We start from the raw sequence: 15270 nt of genomic DNA, 5'->3' as shown, positions 1-15270 counted from the left end.
GAATATACATAAATAAAGTTTTCTAATAGCCTAACCATCATGATTTAAAACTTACTGAAAGTTATTGTGTATTTTATTTTATTTTATTGAAAATTGTTAATGTTTATTTATTTTTGAAAGAGAGAGAGGGACAGAGTATGAGCAGGGGAGGGGTAGAGAGAGAGAGTGGGAGACACAGAATCAGAAGCAGGCTCCAGGCTCTGAGCTGTCGGCACAGAGCCCAACGCGGGGCTTGAACCCACGAACTGTGAGATCATGACCTGAGCTGAAGTAGGACCCTTAACTGACTGAGCCATCCAGGCACCACTGTTATTGTGTATATTAACACATTCACCTTTTTTAATACAAATCCCCACATGGACTGTTTTTAATATATGTTTTCGAGTTGCAGTCATAAACATTTAAAGACCATACCATTACCCTCCCACCACTTACCCCACAGCATTCCTGTTTAACAAGGAAAATTTCTGATTTTAATAAGCTAACATTAAAATGACGGCAGAAAGTGTTAAGGCTTGAAAAAATTAACAGCATTTTAAAATTATTTATTGTAAAACATAGTCCTGAGATATTTTATCTACTGAGATATTACCCTTTTTCTTAACAAACTACATGGGAAGCAGCAGAATTAAATATTATTTAATCTAGCATACTTTTAAACTGAGGATTAAATGTTGCTTTATGTTACTGATATTTAAACTTCCAATGCAATTAGAGGTTAATATTGATGGAATTTGTAAAATAATCAAAATCTTTTGACCTACCCTGGTGTTGTGTGATTCCAAGTTCAAATTTTATTTTTTTGACGTTTATTACTATCATTAATACTACTGTTTCCTACTAGTATATCTTTTTGACTTTTTAACTTACATTTTGAATTTGAAAAAAATATGTAGAATATTTTAAAGATGATTTTTAATGATCATTCTACCATATAGGATTGGAGGTGTGTGTGTGTATATGTGTGTGTGTGTGTGTATATACACACACAAATTTGCTATGGATTTGCAGGTAAGTTTACAAATAAATAGCCAACAATGTCCTGTTAAAGTATAAATTGTTTTCCTAGCCTAGGTTTTATATTTCTGCAATTTCTAATTAATTATTTGTCTTTTTATAGAAACAAAGGATGGAATATGGTCCAAGACCAACGGATACTCCCTCTGCTCCATCACCTCCTCCAACACCTGCTCCTGTTCCTGTACCCCTTCCTCCTTCTACTCCAGCACCTGTTTCTGTGCCAAAGGTCCCAGCAAATGTAACCCGTCAGAACAGCAGCTCCAGTGACAGTGGTGGTAGTATTGTGCGAGATAACCAGAAACACAAACAACTTCCGGTCGACCGTAAGTTTGCCAGGGGGGCAAAAATATACAGTTTCTTCTGTGAATTAAAAGCACCGCTAAGTAATAAAATATTGTTTATTATTAGTTCTACTGGTATTAAACATTATCCAATATAAATAGTGGTCCTTTATACTTGCATGGTACTTCACAGATTGCAAAGACTTTTCATCTAGTTTCTTGTCCTTCAGGTAGTTCTAAGAAGCATGAAGTTCTCTCTACTCTCTATTGTATACATGTCTATGCATATTCCACTATATTGTGGTGGTCGAATGCAGACTCTGGTGCCAGACATACTCGAGTTTGTACAGTGAAACACCACTTATGGCCATGTGACCTTCAAGAATTTAATAATCTTCTCTATACTTGAGTATCTGAAAAGTGGGGGAGAATAATGGCGTCTGCTTCATAGGATAATTGTGAGGATTTAATGAGGTAATACATTTAAAGCATTTAGATCGGTCATTCTCACCCAGAGATGCTTATATACCCACCCCCCACAAGGGAACATTTGGTATTGTCTGGAGACATGTTTTCATCACAGTGGGGTAGAGGCTACTGGCATCTAATAGGTAGAAGCCAAGGATGTTTAGCAACATCCTACAATGAACAGATCAGTCCCCCTACAACAGAATTATCTGGTCCAAAATGTCGTGGATGCTGAGGTTGAAAAACTCTGTTTGGCCGTGACCAATATGACACACAGTAAGCAGTCAGCCAGTGCTCGCTGCTGTCATCCTCAGTGTCATAATCATGGTGTCCCGGCTCTTCTTCCACATATTTGTGACACATACACACTCACACTTGCTTGAGAGAGTCAACCTGCCAATTCCAGCTTCAAATTTGCCCTCCAATTCAGATTTCATTTGATTTAGACTTCAACTTCATATTTTCATAAATTTAAGTTTGATTTTTCACATGAATGTTTCTGTGAAAACCAGATTTTAAAAACTAAAAGAAAAGACACTATGGCAAACCTTGGATTATCCTCATTAGTGCCATTAAACAGCAGTATAGATAATTTGAGAATTGAAGGTACTTCTAAGGTAATTTTTCTTACTATTTAATCTTCATATTATGTTTGTATAAGTATTGCAAAATTACTTTGCCTTACCTATATTTGACATGTAAAATTTCCTGGAACACTAGAGCCGGGAAGATATTTCCTCAATATGATAAAAGTATATAAAGAGTATCTGTGTGTGTGCACATGCACCTATGTGTGCATATGTATAAAGGATGTCTGTCGTTCTTTCATTGTGGCCTCTCCTAGGGCTCAGTTCTGGGTTCTTCTCTCCATGTAAACATACTTTTACTGCAAATGATCAGTCCATTTCCATTTCTTTCAGTACTGCCCATATTGTTAGAGAAGGAATGACTCCCAGATTTGTCAAATCTCACCTCTGCCATCCAGATACAAGTATTGAACTGTTAACTTTAAAGCTGAGATTCGATGATTAGATTCAAAGTCAAATGACTGGATCCTTCACTCCAATTTTCACCCTACATTTTTCTTATTTCAGTAAATCAGAGCCACATCTAGTCAGTTGTGGTCATTCTTGATAAATTTTTTTTAAAAATTTAAAAGAAGACACGTATGTTACTGTTTAGTCCTAGAAATCCTGGCTAAATGCCATAAGCATTAGCCTACTTTTATACATTACTTTCTTTCCCAAAGTAAAGTTGATTCATCACCTTCTTATCCATATCCCGACCTTACCAAAAGACAAACAGAAATGTGACATTTCAGAGAAATGGTGAACTGTGCTGCAAAAACTGTGTGTGTGTACGAGAACATGTCAGTGTATGTAAGCATAATATGCTGCTGAAGTTTTTTGAATGTTTGTGTATTCTTTTAAAAGATGCTTTTACTTTTTTTCAAAGACACTTAAAGACGTAGTTTTGAGATGAGAAAGTTCTATAAATATATTTATTGATTTCCCTAAGGAAAATTTTTCTCCTAGAAATGAACATTGTTTTTTCATTTTTACCACAAGTTTATAACCCGTCCCTTCTTTGCTACGTCAGCATAGTGATCTTTGACACTGTGGACTGTAGTTAGTCTTTCTAGGCCTAGGTCAGACTCCATAGGCATCTAGCCCCCATTTGGAACAGTCTGTGGGTTGGGACAGTTTGTTCTTTGTCCTAGTCTAAGAAACTAAGAATAACCTAATGGGAAAGAGGCATAGTTTGAATACTTTCAAGATAGACAACTCTCCTGATAATTGTGACTCATCACTTTCAAATCTGTTTTTCATAAGTAAAAGGGTGACATTGGCATATAAAGTATAAACCTTTCTTCCAAAATTAACATTTGTGTGTTTTTCTTTACAATAATAAAACTTTCCATGTATTTACACAAAGTTCTCTTTAAAGATATCTCACTCAGAAGCATAGTTTCATATTAAATAAATGTATTTCTTTTTCTAAACGAATTATTTTCGTGAAAGCTTTCTCCTGAGCACGCTTTTGGAGAACGGTTTTTCTGAATGAATGTTGGGGCTTCTCAAAAGTCTTTTAGATCCAGACAGACATACCAAAATGTGTATTTGTCGATAGCCAGGTTTCTCTCAAACTAAACCTTTTATGCTTTCCTACATTCTCTGCTTACTGCTTAGCCTTGTGATTAAAATGGAAGGAACTGGAAAGTGAATACTCAACTCAAAAAAAAAGTTACCAAGTAGCCATAAACAAGGAAAAAAGTTAGCATGCCTGTTTTTATAAATTTTTTTTTAAACATTTATTTTATTTTTGAGACAGAGCATGAACAGGGGAGGGTCAGAGAGAGAGGGAGACACAGAATCAGAAGCAGGCCCCAGGCTCTGAGCTGTCAGCACAGAGCCCGACGCAGGGCTCGAACTCACGGACTGCAAGATCATGACCTGAGCCGAAGTCGGCCGCTTAACCAACTGAGCCCCAGCATGCCTGTTTTTAAAATTTAGCAGGTAGCAGGAGTGAGACAGAATGACACTTCTTTTGCTGAAGGTAACTATGGTTGCCTATTCAAACTGGCTGTTGGGAGCCATGTGTCATAGAAGCTATTCACATTGGTTTATCGCAGGATTTAAAAAGGTTCTCCTCTTGTCACTTTTGAAGAAACCAATGCTTTAGTTATTTTGCATTTCTTCCACTTCCTTTGAAATGTTAGTCCTTTTATTTGGGTTTAATCTTTTGTAATCAGAAGTGTTATTTCAGAACGAGGTGTAGAGTTAGTCTGGTTTGTTATTGTGTGCTAGAACGTTGCAAATGGAAACCGAAAGTCAGGAGCACAGCAGAAGTTTTTGTACTCCATGGAAGGTTATGCTGTGGACCAGAAATGTTCATGCAGTGGCTAAGTTAGTAGATAAGAAAACAAGTCTTTTAGTGTGGTGACGCTTTTTCTCTCTGATTTCTTTGAGATGTACTCGTATTCTGTGTGGCAGTATGATGCAGTGAGTTAAAAGAGTTATCTAGTGAAACGCATGTAGTGTATTACTTAAATGATCAGTCAGTAATATTCCCTCTCACCCTCCCTAGCCCCCTCTTCTTTCTCCCTCTCTCCCTTCATTTCTCCTCTTTCTGTCTTTTGCCTTCTTCAGAAGGTTCCCAGAATGCCTAAGGCATTAAAAAATTCGACTGAAATAACACTTTTTGGTTATTTCATATTTTCATTTACTTCTCAAGGACTTGAACACTTTCTGAAACATTCATTCTCCCTGGGGGTGAAAAAAAAGAAGAGAAAAGGAAGAGAAAAAAGACAAAAAAGATCATAGAACAGTGGTCACAAAAAGCTCCTTTAGAGGCCTGTTGCCAAGGTAATCAGTTAACTGGATTACTGTATCAGTTTTTGTATTTAATCCTTGAAGGTAACATACAAATAATGTATCTATATATATGTGTATGTACATATATATTTGTCTATTATATATGTTATATATATAATATAATCTGTAATGTTTTAAAATACACAAATACATTATTCCCTTTCCTATACCTTCATTTCTTCCCCATTTTTCTCATAAACATGTGTGCATATACACATATTTCCCATAAGCATAAAATGGGTGGGGGAGAGGGATAACATGTAACCTAATCAAAGGTAGATTCAATGACTTTGATCATAAAGCAACCGTGAGCTGAAAGTCAGGAAATCCAGTTCTAACTAAATTCTGCTAATTAACAACACTGTGATCTTGACGCATCATCTCTCCTCTTTTGACCTCCGTTCTCTTAGCTATTAATTTAGGAGTTTGTATATGATGCCTTTCAAAGTCTCACTTAGTGAAAAAGTCAGCAGAATGCCTCAGTCATTCATTTACTCAGCATTCGCTAAATACTTAACTGCTCCAGCTGTTGCAGGCAAACATCCCTTTTCTCTTCAGGCATGTATTTTGACAACAAGAGATGGCGACCTAAGTGATTGAGTTGATGAGGAATATTAGAAGGGGGTAAGTGGTTTTGGAGAATAATAAAGCCATGTGGATGGGAAGTGTTGTTGGGAAGGGGGTTGCAATTTTAAATAGGAGAAATCTAAAGGAGGGGAAAGAATAAACTGAGTGGATTCTGGGGGAAAAGCATTCCAGGCAGAGGCCCTTAAATCTCAAGAGCGTCAAGGAACCCAGCGTGAGTGAGAGCAGAGGGCTCCAGGGGACAGTGGAGTTACCTCAGGAGGTGGTTCTCTGAGGCCTTTTACTGGGAGTAATTTGTATTACTTGGAAAGGTTTGGAGCAGAAGACTTGCAATATCTGACTTATATTTTAAAAAGGCCATTTTAACTGTTGTATTGAAAACCGAATGAAGGAGCACAGGGTGCCATGGTAGAGAATAGAAGGAAGGCCATACATAGGCCCGTGGCTCAGACCAAGCTGGTCACAGAAAAAAATGGAGCAAAGCGGTTGGATTTTTCGTATATTTTGATGATAGGACTAACAGAATTTGATGATGGATTGAATGTAATAGAAGACAAAGGGGAGTCGAGCATGACTCTGTGGCATTTTGCCAGAGGAACTGAAAAAATAGAATTCCCGTGAATTGAGCTGAGAAGTGTAGCATAAAAGCAAGCTTCAGGAAGAAGAGAAGCCTTTCAGATTTGGACATGTTAAATTTGAGCTACCTAATAGATACCCAAATGAATATATCAAGAAGATGGCTGGCATATATGGCTTCAGAGTTCTGACTGGAGAAGTAATTTTGGTAGTCATCAGCTTTTAAAGGGCACATGGCTCATTGATGGAGTGAGGGCAGGCAGAGGAGAGGTCCAAGCATTGTGCCTCAACATTGCTTACTGGGGAGATGAGAAGAATCAGAATAGGATACTGAGAAGGAGAGGCCAGCGAGACAGGAGGAAAATCAGGTGAGTGTGGTGTCCTGGAGGCCACAGAAAGAAGGCATTTTAAGGAGTGAGCACCTTCTTCATATGTTGCTGGTAGGTTACGTGAGACAGTGACTGGGAATTGACCATAGGAGTTTAGCAAAATGTAGTGGAGGGATGGGGCTAGAAGTCTTATTTTTTAACAGTGAGTTCAAGAGAAAATTGGAGAACAAGAATAGGAGTCAGCTAGTACACACAGCTTTTCATGGAATTTGTGAAAAGGGGAGCAGAGAAATGGGCAACAGCTAGGAGGCACATGGGGTCAAGAAAGGGTTTATTTAAAGGCAAGAGGAACAATCACAAAATGATAGTGTTTGTATGCTGATGAAATGATCCAATAAAAGAGGAAAATGGAGAACCTAGGATAAGTAGAGGAGAAATTAAATAGGCAGAGGAGAGGCGCCTGGGTGGCTCAATCGTTTAAGCTTGTGACTTCAGCTCAGGCTCAGGTCATGATCTCACGGCTCGTGAGTTCAAGCCCTGCATTGGGCTCTGTGTTGACAGATTGAGCCTTGCTCCTGCTTTGGATTCTGTGTCTCCATCTCTCTCTGCCCCTCCCCTGCTCCTGTTCTCTCTCTCTCTCTCTCTCTCTCTCTCTCTCTCTCTCTCTCAAATATACATAAAACATTAAAAATAAATAGGCAGAGGACATGGGGTCTAGTGCACACATAGAGGGGTGGCCCTTCCTTAGGAGCACGGAAACAGTTCATCCATAATGTAATAGGGAGGGAGGGAGAAAGAGAGAAAGGAAGAGAGGGAGGGAGGGAGGAAGGGAGGAAGGAAAGGGAGGGAGGAAGGCAGGGAGAGGGGGAGGGAGGAAGGAACGGAGGGAGGGAGGGAGGGAGGAAGGAAGGAAGGAAGGAAGGAAGGAAGGAAGGGAGGGAGGGAGGGAGGGAGGAAGGGAGGGAGGGAGGGAGGGAGGGAGGGAGCATGAGGAAAGTGCTGGTAGGTGAACCACTAGGGGAACTTATGGAGGTTCTCTTATAACTTATTTTATTTGACATTAGGAAAGTGAAGTCCTCAGTTCAGGGTGAGAATTGGGAAATGAGTGTTGGAAGTTTGCAGAGAAAGAAGATACTAAATACTTGTCTAACAGTGGTCTAGGGCACTTGTCTTACTTGGTCTAGGGCAGATTCTCAACCTTGTTGACACAGGACTGGATAATTCTCTGTTGTAGGAGACTGACAAGGACACTGTACAATGTTTTGTGCATCCCAGGCCTCTACCTACTATGCGATAGTGGCATTCTTTCTCCTCCTCCCCTCTCATTGTGCCATCCACAAGTGTCTCCAGTCATTGCCAGATGTCTCTGGGGTCAAAATTTCCCCCACTTGAGACCAGGGGCCTAAGGAAATGCAGTGCGATTGTCAGGAAACATTAACAGCATGGTTGAGGTTCATATTCATGAATTTAACATGAGATCATTCAGCATTGTTGTGTTATATGCAGTGTGCAGGTGCAGGCACAGAATAAGCAGAAAGTAAGATTTAACAAGGGGTGGGGTTTTGCCAAATGAATACAATGAAGAGAGAGGAGAAGAGCCAAGGAGTGATTTCAGTAATTGATCATGAGATTTGTACTGGGTGAGGATGAAAGGGAAGATGGTGGGAATGCTAGATTATAAGTCCAGTTGGGGTCAAAGGATTTTTGGCACTGGGTTCTAGAGAGAGTGACGCATGTTAGGGGTTTTCAGAAATAACCTACTCTGTGTTGGTGTCTAGGAAGGAAATCTCAGATGGAGGAAGTACAGGACGAGCTCATCCACAGACTCACCATTGGTCGGAGTGCCGCGCAGAAGAGGTTCCACGTGCCACGGCAGAACGTGCCAGTTGTCAATATCACTTATGACTCCACACCAGAAGACGTGAAGACGTGGTTACAGTCAAAGGGGTTCAGCCCTGTGTAAGTGTCTCTGGGAATACTTTGCACTTCTTTGTGTAAAATCTGCCTTCTTTTCAGTTTGGTCGCTAAGACGCCACAAATGACTCTTTAAAACTTTGGGGAGCCCAGACTGCACATGTTCCATGCTCAGGAAATAGCTGTAGATATTTACAGCTAAAACTCTATACTATAATAATAACTACAATTTGGTGGTGCTCTGTTTTGTAGGTGATGTTGTCTCCTTACCATCGGTCCCTTAAGCAAACTGTCAGTAGCTTTGAGGTGGTAGCTTCCTTTCCCTCACATCAGGTTACACAGGGGAGGACAAAGGTCTTAGCTAGACTCCCCAGACCGTGGAGGACATGTCTTTTTATCGACTGCAAAATGTAGATTCTCAGCCAAATAAAAAAATAAGTTACCTATCGTAGATTATAACGTAATAGAGCTTTTCCCTTGGTAAACCCATGGTAAAGATTCTATTTATAGTCTAAAAATTTGAAAATAATAAATGTGTATTTGATACAATGAACTATTTCAGTAATACATATTTAAGGGAACTTTAATATTATAAACTCACATACCCAACATGAGTGAATGAGATACACAGGTTAGTCTGTTGCCTGGTTACTAGAAAGTTATCTGTTTCCCCTATGAAGGACCGTGTTTCAAGGAATTGGTACTCAACAATAATGGTACTAAACACAATCAGCTCCTTTTTGATACTTCATAATCATCTTATATAGCCCCAAGGTCATCATCACGAGAGTCCCTTGTTAGTGCCGTAATAAGTACCAAAGTACCATTTTATAAGTTTCATTGTATGGAACACTTGGAAAAGAGAGGTTATAGCAGGACCAGAAATTTTTTTCTTTTGTTTTAGCTAGATAATTAAAAAAAAATTTTTTTAACATTTATTTATTATTGAGAGACAGAGCATGAGCATGGGAGGGGCAGAGAGAGGAGGAGACACAGAATCCGAAGCAGGCTCTAGGCTCTGAGCTGTCGCACGGAGCCCAATGCGGGGCTCAAACTCACAAGCCACAAGATCGTGACTCGAGCCAAAGTTGGACACTCAGCCGACTGAGCCACCCAGGCACCCCATGTTTTACCTAGATAATATTTTTAATGCTGCATTTCTTTTTCTTTCTTCTGTGTTTTTCAGGACTGTCAATAGTCTTGGAGTATTAAACGGTGCACAGCTTTTCTCTCTCAATAAAGAGGAACTGAAGACAGTCTGCCCTGAAGGGTCCAGAGTCTTTAGCCAAATCACTGTACAAAAAGCTGCGCTAGAGGTAGGACTTGTCAACCTGAGGTGGTGTTTTTCTGCATTAATCAGGAGTGTGGTCTGCAAATTGAAAGCTCTGAAATCAGCTGTTGATGTCCACATTGGTTATTTTCCCTTTCACAGAGAGCTGAATTAAATTTGACTCAGCTTTTACAATTTATCCTTGGAGACCATCAATGACCATTTGCAGGAAGATTAATTTATCATAAATGCTCCTGTAACATGAAGCTTGGAGCATATGCTTTTGAACAGTTAATGAAAAGCCCAATGTGCTGATTTTATATGCATTAACTACTTCTGTAGGAATTTAAATTTTGACACGATAATGGACATTCACTTCTAAGTGAGTAAATGCCTTAAGAGGCCACAACTCTTTGGCCTGTTCTTAATATTGAGTTTGGAGGATTCCAGTAGGTTAGTGGTTTTAAGGTCTTAAAACTCTGGCTTTGTGTCTTAGGTCTTGTTATATATCTAAATAATCAGAGGGACAATAGTAGGTAGGGATCCCTGAAAATAGTGCTGAAGAGTAATTATTTAGTCCTAGCTGTGTGTACGAAAGGAAGAGAATGAATGTTTTTTAGATTGAATATCCTTAAGCTTCCAATATCCTATTCTTCTTAAAATGGGCTGTGTAAGAGTAGTAGTTTCAAACTGTTACATCTCACAGCTCTTAATAACTTCCACAAAATTATGCTTCGATTCAAATGAAAGGATATTGGCTTTGGTGTAAAATTGATACATAATTCTCTCTAGCAGGTGTATCATCTAAATTCAACAGTTAAATAAGTCAGACTGAAGTAGCTTCATGCATGCAACCCTGTAACCACTCTTAGGAGAAATTTTATTTCCTTGGAAATGTTTCCTATGGTCCTGATCTTGAGAGTTCCATATTAGATGAATCCCCGGGGTGTTCTGTATTAGGCTTTCTTTCTATTGAATATGAATAAGAACTATATCTTTTCTGAGGCAGTTTTTTTTTACCATTATATATTTTAATTTTATTGAGAGTATATAAAATTACTTCTTAAGAGTAGGATAGAAAGTTCCAGAATTCCCGAATTCCTTGGTTTCAGACTGCCTATACTTTGTCCTCAAAAGTATCTCTTGATCTCTGGCTTCCATTCCTCTGGATGTGAGCTGAGGCAGACTGAGTACCTGAGGTTCTTCACCTTCCTCAACTGCCTTCCCATTATACCCTTCTCTTGCATCTAGTCCATCTTTTACATTACTCATCTGAGTTGCCAGAAACTTCCATTGATGAGAGCAGAATAAGGAGGATGCACAGGGATCGTAGGTAGGGCTTGGCAAGGAGGAGAGCTGACATGATGTCAGAGGCTCAGAACCTTCGTGTATTCTGAAGGGAACTTTGGCGTATTCTGAGCCCAGTCTCTGAGCCTAATTTAGAATCCCCTAAAGGCAGATGAACATCTTGCTGGACTTAAGAGGGTTCTTTGATAATTCACCATCTTATCATGTTTATTGTATACATATTTTCTTTCTCCCAGGGAGTCTGGGGCATTCCACATACATTATTGATTTATCTTTATCATGTTCAAGTAAAAGGCATAGTGAATGAATTGCCTTAAGACTTCCCATAATTGAGAAAATGATTCATGTGATGGATTAGTGAAGTCCAGAAGCATCACTTACATGAAGGGCAGCCTTCAGTTTTCCCCAAGAGATATTAGAGGAAAAACAAAGGACTTTTACCCTGAACCATTTCATTACATGACCTGCAGCTTGCACAAACCAGTAACCATCTTGTCTGACCATGTTTAATTTTCAGGATAACAGCGGCAGCTCCGAGTTGCAAGAAATCATGCGAAGACGACAGGAAAAAATCAGTGCTGCTGCTAGTGATTCGGGAGTAGAATCTTTTGATGAGGGGAGCAGTCACTAATTTGTTTTTAAACTCCATTGAAATGTTTGGCATTATTCCAATGTGCTTTGTTTTAAGAAGCCATGAAGGGAATGTCAGATCCTTATTTCTTGGAATACTTAATTTATCACCATAAAGAAACAATGCAAACATAAGAAATCAGAGGACTTGTTCCCTGGCCTATTATTTTTATTAAAACTGAATGATTTTAATAGATGTTCTGCCCTTGGGAAATATTTTGCCTACTTTACCAAGGTGAGGTTTCCTTTATTGGATTAATTATTTCATCCCCATCTCAGTGGATAAGCCAGCATTTTTTTTTTTTTTGACAGTGGTGAATTTATTTCTTGCAGCAAAACAAAGATATTGCCCATGATTTAAAATCTGTTGATTTCAGTTTTGCCCATGACTCTGGTGTCTGTCATTCAGAGTGTAGCTTACTGTAGGCTAGCCTCTGCTTACTTAGGTCTCTTCTTTGACATACTCAATGATAGAATTATTTAGATTTATTTAAAGTTCTTAATGCCAACAGTTTTTTAAAAAAATCAAAACATTTAATGAACTGTAAAATACAACAAGGCCTTGGACATGCAAATATAAACCTATGGAACATTCCCAAGACATTTTATGTATCATGGCTCTGTTGATCACAACTCCTTGTATAGCCTGTGTTTTGATTTAGTTTATATTCTGCTTATTATCTATATTGTGTTCTTATATATGAGAAAGCACAAGTGGAAAAGAGGTCATATGCCATCAGAACGTATCACAGGAAGTAGCCCACATTGGTGTGCGTCACAGTATTTTGCTAATGAAAGCCTCAGTTCTGAATATTGATATAAGTAGTTAAATGGATATTGGGGCCATTTTATGTGTTTATCTGTGTCAAGTTTTTCTGGTAATAAGAAACACTTAATTTACACATATTTTAATCCTGTGAAAGATTCTAGATAGAGAAAAGAAAGATACTTAACCTTCAACAAATGTTATTTTTGGAAACACAATTTTTGTCATTAAATGTTATATTATTTCACATATATAAAACAGATGTTATGTAAGAATGTTGTATATTTTAACATAAATCCATTTAGAGAGATTATCTAGATTCATTAATTTTCATAGTGCCTTTTTCATATGAGTCAGCTGGAAAGTCTGCAATAAACAGTATTTGCTGTATGTTAATAAATGGCTTCTGTCTCATTGACAAATGGGGTCTTTGGTATGTAGACTGTGGATCAGGGTTGAATGGAATGGGAAGAACAGAGACCGCCCTTTTTTTATTTGTTGTGTTTTTGATTGATTTCCAGTATATTTCGGAGTGGGTAAAAACCATTCTAGAATACTTTATTCACTGGTTTCTCTTCTTTCCACCTCTCTTGTTTCATTATCTTTTCCTTCTACCATCTAGTCAGAACTGGTCACAGTAGTAAAAACAAAAGTGCACAGCACTTACGATTACTAAGTGCTTCCACAGAAATGCTTCCTGAGGTTTCTGCAGTAACTCTCTGAGTTTTATTTTGTAGATAAGGAAACAGCTTCCCAGGTCTAATTTCCCCCCAAGAGAATGATGAACATGACTCTAGATCTTTTCCATGTCGTAAGCACAGGCACACATTTATAACTTGGCCCTTATTGAAAATCTCTGAAAATGTGGAAAATCTTCTCTCGATAAGACAAGAGAAAATAGATAGGAAAGGTGAGATAACCTGAGTGTATTGTGACATAAGTAATATTACAAGAACTGGTGTAATTTATAAGGATGTCCTTATGCTATAAAACTCCAATGGAAAATAGCACCACAGTGGTGATTACAGGAAGCAGTTACCTCCTTCTGGGCTGTGGTAACAAAGGGGAGAACTGGGCTTAACAGAATTTCGAATCTTTGAGGGAGAGGGACTGCAGACTTTGGATCCAGACATCTGAGGAGTTTGGTCTGTGGTACCTGAGAAGTTTAGAGGAAAGACCCCACAGCTGGTACACAAACCTCTGAGACGGAGGCACAACCTGTCTGGTGCCATTGCCTCAGGAATTCAGATAAGAATTCAGCTGAGAAAACAGTGAAGCAAACCCACAGAGCTGGGATGCAGACCTCAGGAGACCACGCCAGCCAGCTGGTACTCAGATTTCCTTGAGGGCACAGTGAGGCCGCTCGGGAGTGTGGGGGGAAAACAAACAAACCGGTAACTGGAACCTGCTGGGGATCAATTGCTACTTCTAGAGTAAAGAACTATTATGAGGGTGATGTTAATATGATCAGGAAGTAAAACAGAAGGGAGCAAGTGCCTTGCCCCCTCTAGCTTCTTGTCTGCCTGTAGCACACTCCTTGGGCAGAATCCGTTGGGAACACACCTGGCAAAGCCCCAAATCATAAAAATGAGAAAAGGGGTAGATTTGAAAGAGCTCAATAAACAATCCATTCCAGTTCTGGCTACTTGGCCTGTATACTTACTCTTCTATACTTATTTGAGATTCCATCTAATAATTTTTAAAAGTTCATACTTTCACCTAACAAGATGCATTCATCCTTCTCTTGTTTAAATGGTATTTAACTTAAAGAATTGGTTAAATAGGCAAAAAGACAACACTGAGTAATAACAGGACGCAGCTTCCACACCTTGGTCTGGGGGAGCAAAGGAAGGGTTTGGGTTTATTAGCGTTTAGAAGTCTGGGGGAAGAGACCTAGAAATCTTGGATCCAGAGCCTTGGGGGAGGCACCGTCTGGCATTGGTGCTGGTGCTTCAGGAGCACAGAGGAGAGATGCCATGAGGAGCTGGGACAGAGACCTTTGAGGAGAGGATTCTGGACACTTGATGCTCATTACCTCTGAGGGGGGGTAGTGAAGTTGGTTCTGAAAATGTAGGGGGGTGGTAACTAGAAACTAGAATCACCCACTGCTACTGGATTAATTGCAGCTGCCAAGCTGGTGATCTCTTGACTGGTTAAACCATCTGATTATGGCGTGGCCTTTGTGTAGTTTTCTTCTTGTTCTTTGTGTTCACTGAGCGTCTTGGAATTGTGGGATCGCAGTTTTGACTAAATTTGGCAACATTTTCAGCAATTAAAAAAAAGCAATTTCCTTTTTTTTTCTCTGTCCCTCCTGCCTTTCTAGCCTTGAAAGTCTCCCAGTTGCATGTATATTAGACCATTTGATGTTTTCCCAAGTTCATTGATGCTCCTTTAATTTTTACCAAGTCCTTTTTCTCAGAGTTTCATTTTGGGTGGTTTCGGTTGCTGTCTTCAAGTTCACTACTCTTCTGGAGTTTCTAGTCTGATTTTAGTCTCTTTCATTGTATTTTTCACTTCAGACATTAGAGTTTCCATCTCTAAAAGCTTGATTTGATATTTCAAAATATCTCCCATGTCTCCATTTGCTCAATATTTCTTTAACTTTACCAATCATAGAGAATACAGGGGTGCCTGGGTGGCTCAAGTTAGTTAAGTGTCCGGCTCTTGGTTTCAGCTCAGGTCATGATCTCACGGTTCATGAGATTGAGCCCTGCATCAGGCTCTGCACTAACAGTGCAGGGATTCTCTC

The 15270-nt window shown here is 39.2% G+C and overlaps 1 protein-coding gene across 2 annotated transcripts in view; it reads left to right on the top strand.

Annotated features, from left to right (window-relative positions):
- EPS8 (epidermal growth factor receptor pathway substrate 8) overlaps window positions 1–12921 on the top strand; it is a 107887-nt gene extending 94966 nt beyond the window's left edge. For both annotated transcript variants that reach the window (XM_027035630.2, XM_027035632.2), the window contains 4 exons: window positions 1121–1343; window positions 8412–8592; window positions 9734–9863; window positions 11643–12921. In XM_027035630.2, the coding sequence (XP_026891431.1) occupies window positions 1121–1343; window positions 8412–8592; window positions 9734–9863; window positions 11643–11756 (648 nt within the window). In that variant the 3' untranslated portion in view covers window positions 11757–12921. The remainder of the gene's footprint in view (window positions 1–1120; window positions 1344–8411; window positions 8593–9733; window positions 9864–11642) is intronic.
- The last annotated feature ends 2349 nt before the right edge of the window (window positions 12922–15270 follow it).

Source organism: Acinonyx jubatus, chromosome B4, assembly GCF_027475565.1.
Source record: "Acinonyx jubatus isolate Ajub_Pintada_27869175 chromosome B4, VMU_Ajub_asm_v1.0, whole genome shotgun sequence".
Taxonomy (NCBI): domain Eukaryota; kingdom Metazoa; phylum Chordata; class Mammalia; order Carnivora; family Felidae; genus Acinonyx; species Acinonyx jubatus.
Note: the sequence above shows the minus strand (reverse complement) of the source record. Positions and strands in the feature narration are given on the sequence as shown.